General features: G+C 44.7%; 1 protein-coding gene across 2 annotated transcripts; it reads right to left on the bottom strand.

Moving 5' to 3' along the window:
- Positions 1–5,671: 5,671 nt before the first annotated feature.
- Positions 5,672–9,090, bottom strand: LOC119300694 (NAD(P)H-quinone oxidoreductase subunit U, chloroplastic-like). 2 transcript variants are annotated; one of them, XM_037577594.1, is made up of 5 exons: positions 8,700–9,090; positions 8,049–8,110; positions 6,689–6,778; positions 6,461–6,595; positions 5,672–6,062 (listed from the first exon to the last, which is right to left on the bottom strand). In XM_037577594.1, exons 1-5 carry the CDS (start codon positions 9,025–9,027, stop codon positions 5,964–5,966), a joined length of 714 nt encoding a protein of 237 aa, XP_037433491.1. In that variant the 5' UTR covers positions 9,028–9,090; the 3' UTR covers positions 5,672–5,963. The 2 variants fall into 2 exon arrangements, with proteins under 2 accessions (XP_037433491.1, XP_037433492.1); XM_037577595.1 differs by having other exon boundaries at positions 8,727–9,088.
- Positions 9,091–15,702: the final 6,612 nt, after the last annotated feature.

The raw sequence follows: 15,702 nt of genomic DNA, 5'->3' as shown, positions 1-15,702 counted from the left end.
ATCCACGTTGATGGAGACTTAAAGCCATGAAGGGTAACGGTTGCGCGAGTCCACGGAGGGCTCCACCCACGAAGGGGCCACGAAGAAGCAACCTTGTCTATCCCACCATGGCCATCGCCCACGAAGGACTTGCCTCACTCGGGTAGATCTTCATGAAGTAGGCGATCTCCTTGCCCCTACAAACTCCTTGGTTCAACTCCACAATCTTGATGGAGCCTCCCAAGTGACACCTAACCAATCTAGGAGACACCACTCTCCAAGAGGTAACAAATGGGTGTGTTGATGATGAACCCCTTGCTCTTGTGCTTCAAATGATAGTCTCCCCAACACTCAACTCTCTCTCATAGGATAGGATTGGGTGGAAAGACGATTTGAGTGGAAAGCAACTTGGGAAGGCTAGAGATCAAGATTTATGTGGTTGGAATGAAGTATCTTGACCTCAAAACAAGTTAGGTGGTTCTCTCTCAGAAAATGTATGTTGGAAGTGTAGGCATGTTCTGATTGCTCTCTCCACGAATGAAGAGTGTGGGTGTAGGGGTATATATAGCCTCCACACAAAATCTAACCGTTACACACAAATCACCAAACTCGGTGGGACCGAATCATAAAACTCAGTCGGACCGATTTGGTTCATAATGTGACCGTTAGGAATTTCGGTGGGACCGACATGATCAACTCGGTGGGACCGGTGTGCTAGGGTTAGGGTAAAGCCTCAACTCGATTTGCCCGATTACAGAAACTCGGTGGGACCGATTTGGGTAATAAGCGAAACAGAGAGTTAGCCAAGCAAACTCGGTGGGACCGATTGCATACCTCGGTGGGACCGAAATTATTGCAATAGGCAACAGAGAGTTTGCAAGCCCATCTCGGTGAGACCGATATCCCATCGGTGAGACCCAATTGATTAGGGTTTCTGACAGTGGCTATGTCAAGAGAACTCGGTGGCGCCGGATAGGAAATTTCGGTTGGGCCGAGTTTGAATTTTGGTTTGGGACATATGTGGATGTGAGAAACTGGTTGAGGGCTTTGGAGCATATCACTAAGCACTTTGAGCAAGAAACTCATTAAGTAACACCTCATCCCCTCTTAATAGTATTGGCTTCCTATGGACTCAATGTGATCTTGGATCACTAAAATAGAAAATGTAGAGTCTTGAGCTTTGACCTTGAGCCAATCCTTTGTCCTCAGCATCTTGAAGGGGTTCCACATCCTATAGTACATACCACTCCATTGTTGAACTTATCTGAAACATACTAGATAGAAGCATTAGTCCAACAAGAGATATGTTGACATTAATTACCAAAATCACCCAGGGAGCACTTGTGCTTTCAGCGGTGGACACGATGGACGATAACTGGCTCTGTTTAGAAGCGGTTGGCACGACACTAGGCGTGGCGGGCTCGGTTGTCGGCCATAGCGGAGCTGAAGCTTGAGGCGCAATAAACCAAGCCCCCTACATGGCGCGCCAAATGTCGGGGGATTGATTCTGAGCCACAGGAAATCCTCCAAAAATCCTGGTTCGAGCTCTAGGGCCTGGCTTACGAGGCTACGAGCTAGGAATGGCATGGACACAGCGAGCTACCCAGGTTCGGGCCACCTTGTGGTGTAATACCCTACTCCTGCTTGGTTTTATTGCTTGTGGACAATGCTCTTAGAGCTACAAGATAAGCTAGTGCTCGTTGGGCGCTAGCAATGGCACTAGGGTTTGGGTAGGAGTCGATTGGTCGATCCTTTGCTACGGTGGCCGCCCTGTCCCTTATATAGATGCCTTGGGCCTCTTCCTCAAAAATATGAGCGGGAAAGGGCTACCACAGGGCAGAAATTTGAAAGGGGACATGCGCCGGTGCTCTTCCTAACGGAAGGTGATCTTCACGTGCAAAAGGTGTTATCCATGACGCGCTAGGGGCTCCACGATGACCTCAGTCCTGCCGCGCCACAGTCTTGGTCTTATATCACCAAAGGGAAAACCCTTGGGACTTTCTTTGGTGGCAAGTTGGCATAGCTGTTCCCTTAGCACGAAAGGGGAAACTTTCCTGGTCGTGCAGCCCAGCGCCTGCTTTGTCAACATCACCCACCCTGCATGGTTCCTCAGGAGGCCTTGAGAGATGGCACCTCATGAGGGGGCCTCACGAGGCCGCCTGCGGTGGTGGTGGTTCTGGTGAAATCCTATGCAGAAGAGAACCCCTCTCCGAGCAAGGCCCTCACGAGGCTATTGGCTTCATGGCGCCCGCTGGTGGGCTACCTCATGAGTTGGGCCAAGCGACCCTTCCTGGGCCGTAGGCAGGTGGCCCATGGTACCCTGGTTCCCACTGGGCCAATAGTTGCAAGTGTCAGATGATTCATAACCAAAATTACTTCAAAATCCATCACATTGGAATTTCTCCATGCAAATTTCTCCTATGTGGCCATAAAGCAGTGCCACGCGAATGTGGTATTCTTTTGGTCTTGCAACGTTTAACGCCAATGTTATGGATGTGTTATCTTATCAACAATATTCATAACATACATCCCATTCATAATGAAAGCATGAACCTCATGTTATTCATAACACCAAACAATAATTGTTCTCTTATGAACAACCCTCTTGCAACAAACATTATGCAAAGGGCTAGGAGTGTATAAAACTCTAAAGTGAATTATCAATATAAATGCAGAGGTAATACACCGATTGAAGGTATAGTAATTTTTACTATGTACCGAACGCCTATCTAAACCTCATTACTGGCTAGTATTTAGGCCATAGTAGTTCTTGCATCGAGTTGCAACAGAATGCAATCAAATGGGTGTCCTTGCAATCAACTCTTAATCACAACACCTAAGAATCAGTGACTAACAGTTTAATTGCAATTCCCAAGAATTGCATCTTTGGTACAGTCGGTGCTTTGCGCTATGCCCATTCATGCCATGATGGCCTTGGACCTGCCAATGAAGACTATAGCTGCGATGAACAAAGTGTGCAGAGGGTTCCTATGGTGCAGACGGGCCGAGGCAAATGGAGGCAACTGTGCGGTGGCATGGGATTCGGTATGCTCACCAAAATGGGTTGGCGGTCTAGGGCTACTGAATCTCAGGTGGCTCAATGTGGCCATGCAAACTAGATGGCCGTGGTTAGCAAGGGTGGATGCGAGTCAACCATGGAGTGAGTTCAACATAAAAGGCCCCGCAAGAGACAAGGCTACTCTTTCGGGCGGCAACACGAAGTGAAGCACGGTGTGGCCTCGCTACACTCTTCTGGGAGGATCGGTGGATTGCTGGTATGAGGGCACAGGCGATCGCTCCAACTATATATAACAGAATTCCACCGTGGATTAGAGCTACAATGATGGTTGCTCCAGCCATCGAGGATGGGTCTTGGGCATTGGAGATTGGACCTAACCTTGGGGTAGAGGAATTGCATGAATTCCAGGAGCTATGGACTAAGGTGAGCACATGGGAGCCACAGATTGATGTGCCCGACACCATCGCTTGGGCATGGGAGCCCAACGGCCACTACTCTGTACGATCCGCTTATGCAACGAAGTTCTGGGGCCGGACTGTGGATCCAATGGAAAAGCTGGCCTAGAAATCTAGGCCTCCATCCACATGTAAGTTCTTTGCCTGGCTTGCATTCAGGAACATATGTTGGACCTCGGATCGTCTTGCAAGGAGGGGTCTACCACACCAGGATACATGCCCCTTATGTGACCAGGAGGATGAAACCATCAATCATGTTCTACTCACGTGTGTGTTTGCGAGATCAATATGGGCGGTGGTATGCGAGGCTTTGGGCAAGCTGGAATGGTCGTCGACGGCACAAAACTCTCTTGCCACATGGCTACACGAGAAGCAGGGGATGGACAACTGCAACCAAAATGATCTACATACCCTCTTCCTACTAACACTTTGGGAGATGTGGAAGCATAGGAATGTAATTGTCTTTGATGGAGCATCGCCTTCGGTTGTCGTACTTATTGGTAGGGTTAGGTCGGAAGGAAGGTTATGGTTGGTAGCCGGCAAGTTCAAAGGGGATGTAGAACCCTTCTTCCTTCGGCTAGAGCGGCGGGTGAGTAACGAGTAGTAGCATTGTAACGCGAACCTTGTAATATTGGTGGAGGCATGCTTTTTCCTTTCTTCTTTAATATATAATATGCACACTCGTGCATATTCGAGAAAAAAAGAATTACATCTTTGACTAGCCTTCTGTTCTATACATCTATAACTCGTATGACATTCATACCTGAGTTGGACCTTCCAGTCTACTTTCTTTTTGCCTTCATACTTGTAAGAATTTTACTTCTAGTACTTTTCTACTCATAGAAGAAGCACCCAACTTTTAAGAGTGGAGCTAGCCCTAGATTTCCTAGGCGTGTAAGTCTTACTAACACCCTTCAGACTTGTCATTTCTCTTTAAGTTGTTGTTTTATTCACCATCATCCAGGGTCGGACCTAGCCTAATGCAAGGGAATTCAACGCATACCCAACATTTTCTGCTAATTTGTTTCAGTATATATACCCATATATGCATATATATCAAGCATGGCCATCATTTTACACCTACCACGCATGAAATTCAGCAAAGAAGCGGTCGAGCGCCTCGCTTCCTTCCCTGGGTCGCCGTCTACACTAGGCCTTGACTTGGTCTGTTGGTATTGCAATCTTCCAGCGATAGCTGATAGAGCCTAGGTCTGGGAATCCTATTACTAAAATAAAAGGTCTAGGAATCCTGAAGGAAAAAGGAAAAAGCAGCCTAGGTATGGGTAGTGCATCGCTAATAGGACATACATCGCACCGGTACGTTGCTGATCGCCAGATAACCGATGATCGATAGGGCATCCGGCATCGTCGTGTGGAATTGCAGCATCGTGTGTGCTCGCCTCGCCCTCGTCCTCGGCAGGGGCGACACTCGTCCGACACGCAGCGATCAACCGCTAACAGCTGCGTGCATATCATTCCTCGGCTAATAGGCTTGGCACACTTTTAGTTTTGTAATTCTGAATTTTAATTGCCAATTCAGTATAGTGGATTATATTTATCCTGTAAGTTCATCAATTGATCTACATGTATTGGCACTATCATTTATCTCTTTGAGAAAGGGTTTTGTAGAGTTCAATTTTTTTCTGACTATATTCTTGCAATATAAACAAAATATTGAAGACCTTGTTCCAATAAATATAATAATTAAAATTTAGTTTCGATGATTGTAAACATTTATCTCTTAAGAGTGTTGCTTCACACTAGAAAAAAGCTTCGCATACCCATGCCAGAAATCCTAGCTCCGCCACTGCCTTTCTGGATATCTCTCATGAGCTATTGATCACATGACTGGTGTTCTTACGGTGTTCTTATGGATCCCATCTCTCATGAGCTTCACTCATATTTGCAAGCAAACATTCCTTTGGATATCTCATATCTTTTAGCCTTTGTTTGTATCTGAACATCACAAGTTGTGCTTATTTTTCTATTTCCTTTTGCTTGTTGTCTGTAATTTGGCTCCTCGACACTCTGTATCGCCTAGCCGTTTGGCTTTATTTATAAAGTGGCGCAGAAGTCTATGCTCTAAAAAATATAAGGACACAAGTGAGTATGGAGGATATTAGAACTCCTTTTTCAGGTTCTTATAATTGCAGTCTTTCTCTTTCCCTAAGAACAGTTGGCTATCTTGTCACGACATAATTTACGATTAATACACAGATTTCTGTAACTGATCTACACACTGAGATATTTTGACATTTTGTGCAAACATAAAACATCTGGAACTATTGCTCCTAAATGTGTGTCCGGCACTCGCTAAAATGCGCTACAGGAGCATAGACTATTGTTCTAATCATGTGCAGTGCAGTACATAGTCAACAACTCAGTATAGCCCATGTGAATAATTAATTAAAGATTCATATAGTTTATCTGTACAAACTGTGCAGTTATGTACTTCGACTAATTTAGAAAAACACTGTTGAGCTATTATTCATCTTCGTTTACGGAGAACTTCATGATCTGTTGAGAATCAGCGAGCAGGCTACAGAAATTATGAACCATGTCAACAAGAAGTAGCCGACAAGCTTTGTAGGAAACTCATCTTCCGGTTCCTGTTTCATCAATTAAGCACAAACAACTCAATACCTTTTCATAACCAAAGCGACATACATAAATATAGGAAATTTATGTTAGTAGCTGAAACACACAATTTTCGTGCAAGGATTCTAATAAGGTTTCCCGTTTATCAAGTAGAAAACAGCTCCTAGAGTTTCAACTTTCAAGTTCTACCTACGCAGTTTGGATTTTATGAGCTCAGTACATATGACTCCTATGTTTCTTTCTTCAGTTTAACAATGGACAGTTTAGTTGTTTTTAAAGGTAACACTTCCTAATGACGATCATCAGCTTGGAGTATGTTGATGAGCTTGCTCATCATTACGACTAGTAAAATGTTAAGTGCTGAGCATTCATCTAGAAACCATCTATTCTGCTACGGGCTGATGCTGACCTTAGGAGGATCTGGTGCCAACTCCATGGGGTCAACTTCAAAGGGCCAAACATATCGCTCAGGCTGCCCATTCCTCGCCAAGCTCCAATCATATAATCTTCTCTCTTCCTCGGTTGATAATATGGTAAAAGATTCCTGCAGTGGTGCAGGTATATTAAGAATAATTGGAAATTGTAAATTTGTAATGGATGGAGAAAAGTATTCTGACTCTTAATAGTGGCTCAAAACCTTCAATAGGTCATGTTCCTTGCTGATTTCCTCTTCTTCCAGTCCTTGCTTGTTTAGTTGTTCACACCTTTTCTCATATGCAGCTTTGACCTGATTTCAAGGTTAAAATCAGGTGATGCTGGGTTGGCAAGACTTCACAAAGTGCACTTACAATCTTATTACGAGTTATACATGAAATAGGGAGGCCAATATATATATATATATATATATATATATATATATATATATATATATATATTAATCCCACACTTGAGTTGAAGCAAATCATGTGGTAAATGTGAACTTCTTGCAACTTCAGCAAAATCACGAAGTTTCTTGCTTAAGGAATAACATATTGAGAATGTAACACACCATGAACCAGTTAGGAAAGCAGATGAGTGTAGGCTAATATCCAACTTAGAGCCTGTTCGGCAACTCTCCACTCCTCCAGATTCTCAACTCTGCGACTCACTTCTGAACTCCCAACTCTATTAGCACGTTTCAGAATCTGGGAATACGTTCGGTTGTCAACAAAACTCAACTGAATTATGCATACATTGCTAGGAGGAACCTGACCAGAAAAAGCAGCTGAGGGCGGTGGTTTCGCTGAGGAATGAAGGAGCCCGTTGGTGCAGTAGCGGCGGGAGGAGAAGCGTCGGAGGCACGTGCGGCGGGAGGCGTCGGCGGTGCATTGGCGTCCGGATGCGTCGGCACAAGGAGCCTGTCAGCTATCGTCATTTACGCGGAGCTGCGAGCAGGTTTGGCGATGAGGGACAAGTAGCAGAGGGATGCGTCCATGCATCGGAGGGGATTCGATCAGGTGCAGCGGCGGCGGGAGGACGACGGCTAGAGTTCCCTGCAAGCGCTGAAAAGGGGGAGTCGGGGCAAGCAGGTGAGGTCCTGCGGGATCAGGCTAACTGCACCGCCGTCGCCACCGACGCATCAACGCCTCCCACCGCACGTGCCTCCGACGCTTCTCCTCCCACCACTACTGCACCAACAGGCTCCTTCATTCCTCAGCGAAACCACCGCCCTCAGCTGCTTTTTCAGGTCAGGTTCCTCCCAGCAATGTATGCATAATTCAGTTGAGTGGAGTTGACAACCGAACATATTCCCAGATTCTGAAACGTGCTAATAGAGTTGGGAGTTCAGAAGTGAGGAGCAGAGTTGAGAATCTGGAGGAGTGGAGAGTTGCCGAACAGGCTCTTAAGCATGGTTGAAGTATGCTGGCTGCACTGGAGTCAGCTAGTGCTTAGTCTTGTTCTGTACCATGTAACTTTGTACAAGGAAAAGGTTTTCATACTCGTTGCAAACTTGCATCTACCAGGTACATTCCACGTGTCATTGTAATGAGATCCACTTATCAGAAATTCCTCTGTACCTCATCGGTTGACGCTAATCTGGTAATTCCAAGCCTCCCATAGTGATCAGCATCTGTAATTGCTGCAAGTATGGAAAGTTGCCCTTATATAAGAATAGTTTTCCAACAGACAAACTATGACATGGTATCCTCAACCTCAACTATTCCTGCGAAAACCATAGTAATTTAAATGCAGAAACCACAGAAAATAATTCTTGTCCTACTGGAATTAGGAACTATCCTTGCATCCAAACAGCACCTGAGTTCCCGAATACACACGATTGAGAGTTTGAGACTATATTGAACGATTAAGTTTTGAGATATAGGAAACATCAAGAAGGTTATGCTGTTAATTTGGTTTATTATCAACGCACAGTTGCTCCCAATTGTAAAAGGGGCAAACAAAGCTACACACCATATATCCAGATTTACTAGATCGAGTGCTAAATGAGTGCAATTACCTGGGCACAACTAGAACATTAAAAAAACATGACACTTAAATGTGCTAAACAATAACAGAAATTTAGCTAATGTTAAACAATTATTCGTTCATTTTAACTTTTCCTGTGTTTCAATCGTGTCTACATCAAATCACAAAATTTGAGATGTGAAATCCAATATTAAGAGCTTGCGAGAGATTAGCCAGAAACATTAGTAGGCGTTGTATATAACCGTATAAATCAAACAAGAAACGCGCACCAAGGCCGCGCATCGCCTTCTGCACGTTGGCGGCGGAGATGAGCGAGTAGGGAGGCCGCGTGGAAGTGGCAGCGCCGCCGGCGACGTCAGTTCCAGCGTCGGGATACCCATCCGCTGCCGCAGCCAGGTCCTCCGTGGCCGCGGCCCCGCCGTCGGCCGCAGCGGCACATCGCCCGCGGAACGACGCTGCTGTGAAGAATCGGGTAGGGACAAGATGGACTCGGCGGCGCGTGGACGAGGAACATACGGCGGCGGATACGGTGGCCGGCGCCGCCGGGGAGGTGACGCCAACGGCAGCCATGGGGAGTGGAGGAAGAGGAGCGCGGGAGATAAGGGAAGTGGGGATGGAAATAAAAGTTTCTTTAGCCTTTCCATTCTTTATCGGCTTTCAAGTTTCTCCTATTTTTTTCCAATTCAAAAAAGCTTTCTCCTTTTTTTACGGAGGTATTTCGAGTTTTTTCTACGGACGACTTTCAAGTTTGTCTAGTACGTTCTTTATTTTTGTCGAAAAAATTCAGATCAATTATCAATTTCATAAAAAAATACTCCCTCCATTTCTAAATACAAGTCTTTTTAGAGATTCAAATATGGACTACATACGGGGCAAAATGGCTGAATCTCTTCCTAATAATAAAGCACAGATTGACTCCGCAGTACGTCTTTAAGTGTTCCAAACAGAAAAACGTTCTGTTTTTGCATAAACGCTCCTGTAGTTTCTGGTATTCAACGCTCAGTCATGTGTAAGTGTATTACGGATAAATAATTCTGCCGTGCTGAAACAAATATGCTGAAATTCGAACCCACGATGTGCCCTCTAAAATCTAGCGTGGTGAACCACTTGGCCAGCTCATTGTTTCTGATAAAAATACAGTTGTTGGCTTTACTTATATGGGTGTCGAACTAGCATACATCAATACGTTCCTATAAAAAGAAGAGAGTGCCCGTATATATTTAGTCCCACCTCGCCCCCTTCCACAAAATTCGACTAATTTAAATACATATGCGAGTTAAACTCAGTGAACCAACTCAAGAATCAATAAGAAATGCCTTTGAGAAGGAGAGACACGGGATTTGTGATGATTCATGTGGTGGTGGAATGAATGATAAGAAGTGGCCAAGAAGAAAATTGAAGAAATTATAATGGAAAGAGAGCCCGACTAATGCGGCGCTCATGCCGCTAAGATTTTTGGAAGTTGTTATGTGTTTTTAATCTCGGTCGGTCACATCTTTTTCATATTTAGACCAGGTGCTGCTTCTGGAGATGACCATCTTTTAAGAGTTAATTGTTTCTCTTCACAATGTCTCGCGCTGTCATAACAAGTGATATTGCCATTTTCCAATGCGGCTTCCTGAGAACGGTTGTATTTCATTAGGATGTGTTTATATGTACGTCAATGCCAAACTGTTTGAAAAAAAATACAATCTTTCATAATAGTAGCATTGAATTAGGAAAAGTCCATCTCAAATTCTAAATTCTCTTGAAATATGTTCCACTTCATTTCTCTGAGGAAGTACGCTGCCTGCATCACTCTGCTTAGAAGCTACATAGTCAGGTTATGTTTAAGACGAGTTCAAACTTGTACATATTTTGTATACTTGGTTCATTTGACTAGGTTACAATTTGATGAATTCATACAATATTTTCTTTTCATATATAGATCCAATAATTTCTTACTTAATTCAAGACGTCTTACCCAAAAGGGCAAAAGGCATCTCAAGCCTTCGTACTCTTATTTGTCACCGTTGTAGGTTCCTATTTCACAGTTATCTTGGACAAATAAAGGTATCTTTCATACCATACAAAATGCGAGTTTTTCTAAGAAAGCAAGGAGAACATATAAAAATAATCTGGTACTATTCTTTGTCTTACTAGTGGCGTGTCTGGTGATCTTAGAACAACACGTTCTTAAAATGACCACTCTTTTTTACGTTATGAAACATTTTATGATTTGAAATCATGCATCTGCTTAAAAAAACACATTAGCATAAATATTTTTTTCTCCCGTTACAACGCACGGACTTTTTTGCTAGTCTACATTTAAAATACGTCTATATACATCCGTACGTAGTTCATATAGAAATCACTAAAAAGAGTTATATTTAGGAACGGAGGGAGTATAAAGCACCTCAAACATAATAAAAGTCACATCGAGATTCTGAGAAAATCAAACAACCACTATTTGAGAAAAGGATCCAAATCTAATTATGAAAGCTCGTCAATAGCACAAATACCAGCTGCAGCCAAAAAGACAAGCAACTTGTGAACCACATGTTTTATGAATGATCCGCAAAAGGGGGAAACCCAAATGCAACCCGAGATTTTGAAACTATTTGAAAGTTGTTTTTCTTAAATTGCATGCAAATGATTATGTTTATACTACACCTATATTTGTCTTGTATATACCCTATAAAAAAATCCTTAAAAAAAGTTGTCCAATATCCCGTTCATGACGAAAGATGAACTCGGGTCGGATTCGTACTCGCGCAGAAAATAGATCCAAAAATCGATGCACTCATCGGAGGTTTCCCGGAGTTTGAAAGGTCCGATCGAGCTGAAATTTGAGGGGCAGCAGATCAACGGTTGGATCTTCCAAAGGACGTCCGAGCTAGACGCTGGACACCATGCTCCAAACTCGTCCAGATTTCTGTCCAGATTCGATAGGGCTCCGGTATATTGGACATCGACAGAGATTCCTCCATCGGAACGCGACGAATTTTGCAGGGTTGTTGTAAACTCAATTTCCGCACAATTCCATTGAAGCAATCATCAAAGCGACACTCGAGTAGGCGGTGACGGCGGTTACAAGTTCGCTGTCCAGAAAAACAGTACGGTCGCCCGAGGGCAATGTTAACGTTGAGCCCCCGAGCTCCACGGATGATTCCTCCATGATCTTGATAGAGATAGGAGTTGATGTTGATGAAGGCCCTCGTCCGAACATGACGATCTGAGGTGGAGCGTAGTCCTCGGTCGAGCCAAGGTGACTAGTCGAGCCGGCAACGAAGATGCTGACATCGCAGTTGATCTACAGACGAGCCATTGATCCTTTGTTGATCTCACAGCAGAACTCTCAATGAAAGCACCATCGTGGATGTCAAAACCGGAAGACCTCGGGGCAGGGGGTTGCGAGCTATGGATTTTCGGATCAATGGTAACAGGAACGAAGGGGAAGATGTTTTACCTAGGTTCGGGCCCTCTTATGGAGGTAAAACCCTACATCCTGCTCTTGTTTATATTGATGGAGTATCAAGTACATGGTTGATCTACCTCGAGATCGTATGTTGTGGTCTAAACCCTAATGGTATGATGGATGGATATCATAATCATCTATCGACTAGCCTAGCCTCGGCTTATATAATGTACTAGAGGCCTAGTATAACAAGAGTCCTAATCGAATATGTCGGTGGAGAGGAGTAATTCTCTTGATCACCAAGTCTTCTGGAATCTTCCTCGTGTATGTCATCGGTTGCCCGAAGTAGCCCATTAGTGAACAGCCATGGGGGTCCTCGGCCCAATCCACCTGGTCGGAAGACAGAGTGGTGAGTACCCCCTAGTCCAGGACACCGTCACCTGCACAAACAAACAAATACTTACACCCAATGCGGTAAAGGGTTTGTCAATCCCTTCACGGTTACTTGCAAGGATGAGATCTAACAGAGATAGGTATAAAAGATAAATAAAAGTGCAAAGGAAATAAAAGTAAATAAATTGCAGCAAGGTATTTTGTGTTTTTAGTCTTATAGATCTGAAAATAATATGATAAAAATATTACCCGGGGCCATAGTTTTCACTAGAAGCTTTTCTCTTGAAGAAAGCATACGGTGGGTAAACAAATTATTGTTGAGCAATTGATAGAAAAGCGCATAGTTATGAAGATATCTAAGGCAATGATCATGAATATATGCATCACGTCCGTGACAAGTAGACCGACTCCTGCCTGCATCTATTACTATTACTCCACACATTGAGCGCTATCCAGCATGCATCTAGTGTATTAAGTTAACAAGAACGGAGTAACATCTTAAGCAAGATGACATGATGTAGAGGGATAGGTCCAATCAATATGGTACAACCACCATCTTTTTACCCTTAATGGCAACAATACAAATACGTGCCTCGCTACTCCTTCTGTCACTGGGTGAGGACACCGCAAGATTGAACCCAAAACATAGCACCTCTCCCATTGCAAGATATATCAATATAGTTGGCCAAACCAAATCAATAGATCAGAGAGAAATACAAAGCTATCTTAATCATGCATAAAAGAGTTCAGAGAAGACTCAAATAATATCCATAGATAATCTGATCATAAATCCACAATTTATCAGATCTCAACAAACACATCGCAAAAGAAGATTACATCAAATAGAACTTCAAGAATATCGAGGAGAATATTGCATTGAAGATCAAAGAGAGAGAGAAGAAGCCATCTAGCTACTAGCTATGGACCCGTTGGTCTATGGTAAACTACTCACACATCATCGGAAGGGCATCAAGGTTGGTGTAGAGGCCCTCTGTGATCGAATCCCCCTCCGGTAGAGTATCGGAAAAGGCCCCAAGATGGGATCTCACGAGAACAGAAGCTTGCGGCGATGGAAAAGTATTTTTGGTGTGCCCTCTAGTATACGGGGAATATTAGGTATCTATGGAGCTGGAATTATGGTTGGAAGAGTCCCAGGGGCCCACAAGCTCATAGGGCGCCCCCTAGGGTGCGCCTGGTGAGCTTGTGGCTCACCCGTGGCTCTTCTGTCCTCCTCCCGAAGCTTCGTGGTTGTCTTCTGGTCCAAGAAAAATCGTCAAAAAATTTTGTTCCATTTGGTACTGATTTTCTATAAAAGACAAAAATAAGAAGAAAAACAACAACTAGCACTAGGAACTAGGTTAATAAGTTAGTCCCAAAAAGATATAAAATAGCATAATAATGCATATAAAACATCCAAGATGGATAATATAATAGCATGGAACAATAAAAAAATTATAGATACGTTGGAGATGTATCATACAACATCGTAAAGAGCTTGCAAGCAATGTGGCTAATGAGTTAGTCATGAGATCTTGTATTATGGAACGAGTAAAGAGACTTGCCGGTAATGAGATTGAACTAGGTATGAAGATACCGATGATCGAGTCTCGGGCAAGTAACATATCGTCGAACAAAGAGAATTGCATACGGGATTAACCGAATCCTTGACATCTTGGATCAAACCGATAAAAGATCTTCGTGGAATATGTAGGAACTGTCGTGGTTCTAAGTCTGGCAGTAGAATGGGGGGGTAGGAATGTAGAGGCAAGATCTTAGCTATGGAGGAGTTGTACACGCGAGTTTTACGAGTTCAGGCCCTTCTCGGAGGAAGTAACAGCCCTACGTCTCGGAGCCCAGAGGCGGTCGACTGGATTATATGCGTGTATGTTACAGGGGGTGCGAACCCTTGTCCCTGAGGAGGGGGTGGCTTATATAGAGTTCACCAGACCCCTCCCGCCCTCAGTTACAAAGGGTTTAAGGTACATAAAGATGGGGACGTTACTGGTAACGCCTGCAATAAAGCTGCATAATGACCAATAAAGATATGACTTAATTCCTGACAGTTGCAGAGTGGAGTGGCTCTAGGTCTTCTGGTAGTCGAGTGATTGTCCATACGGTCGAGTGTCCTCGAGACTTTCGAGTGGAACATAGCTTCATGGTCGAGTGGATGATGTTTTTTCTTCGAATGCTTCTGGTTCTTTTAGGGATGTCCTTGGGGAGGGTATCTTGGACAGATCCATGACCCTACCCTAGGTACATAGCTTCATCATTAGCCCCCGAATGGATCAGGGTTTGAGTGACGAAGGAGTTGAGAACACTTCTGACTCATTTTTCGTGCTATGAGTATATCTTGTTCTGAATCAATGAATTGAGGTGACGACATCAACTTCTTTTTCAGTCGCCTTGATCCATTCTTAGTTTTTGTCGAGTGAACTTTTATGGAAGAGTTCCGAGTGATGATGCGGAGGATGTCTTCCGTCTGACAAGTTGTTCTGCTGTCCGTGGATTTCACGGGATCCGAATTTTGGGAAGCGCGCCGGGCGGGGGAGGCCGCGGTAATCGGGACGGATTTGGCAGGTCGCCTCGATCCCCACGCTACCTTTTTTGCCACGTATCGCATGCGCAACTGTTGCAGGATTTGATAGGATCGTCCGGGCCTACATGTAACACCCCGGATGTAATTTACCTTATATGTATCTCCAACTCTTGCCGTTTCCGGCACTAAGTTATTTTATTTCCTCGGGTTCGGGTTTTTGTCTCCGTGTATTGTTGTCGTTGTCATGCATCTCATATCATGTCATCATGTGCATTGCATTTGCATACGTGTTCGTCTCATGCATCCGAGCATTTTCCCCGTTGTCCATTTTGCATTCCGGCGCTCCTATCTCCTCCGGTGGCCCTTTCTACCTCTTTTCATGTGTGGGGGTTAAACATTTCCAGATTGGACCGAGACTTGACAAGCGGACTTGGTTTACTACCGGTAGACCGCCTGTCAAGTTTCGTGCCATTTGGACTTCGTTTGATACTCCAACGGTTAACCGAGGGACCGAGAAGGCCTCGTGTGTGTTGCAGCCCAACACCCTTCCAATTTGGCCCAAAACCCACCAAAACCATCTCCATCATCTAGAGCGTTCGATCACGATCGCGTGGCCGAAAACCGCACCTCATTTGGACTCTCCTAGCCCCTCCTACCTATAAATATAGCTCCTTCCCGAAATTTTCGGATCTTCCACCCCAAACCCTAGCTCCTCTTCCTCTCCACGCGCCGGACAACGTCCAGACGTGCCGGACACGTCCGGCCGCTTCTCCCGGACCAACCGCGCCCACATCGCCGCCGGCCCGCCCGAGCCCACGGGAGGCCCTTCCCGGCTCGGAGCCGCGCCGCCCGCGCCTGCCTTCGTCTCCCCGTGCTCCGACGGCCACCGCCTCCGACGCCCACCGGCCGCCGCCTGCCA

Source organism: Triticum dicoccoides, chromosome 5A, assembly GCF_002162155.2.
Source record: "Triticum dicoccoides isolate Atlit2015 ecotype Zavitan chromosome 5A, WEW_v2.0, whole genome shotgun sequence".
Lineage (NCBI taxonomy): Eukaryota > Viridiplantae > Streptophyta > Magnoliopsida > Poales > Poaceae > Triticum > Triticum dicoccoides.
The sequence above is the reverse complement of the archived record's forward strand: the minus strand, read 5'-3'. Positions and strand labels throughout refer to the sequence as shown.

What these genes read in the sequence shown, in the direction of transcription:
- LOC119300694 (XM_037577594.1), bottom strand. Translation starts at nt 9,027, where the DNA reads ATGGCTGCCGTTGGCGTCACCTCCCCGGCGGCGCCGGCCACCGTATCC. An exon ending in GATTAGCGTCAACCGATGAG is followed by an intron (nt 6,779 to 8,048) that starts GTACAGAGGAAT and finishes CCTTGAAATCAG; the next exon opens with GTCAAAGCTGCATATGAGAA. An exon ending in TGGCACCAGATCCTCCTAAG is followed by an intron (nt 6,063 to 6,460) that starts GTCAGCATCAGC and finishes TTGATGAAACAG; the next exon opens with GAACCGGAAGATGAGTTTCC.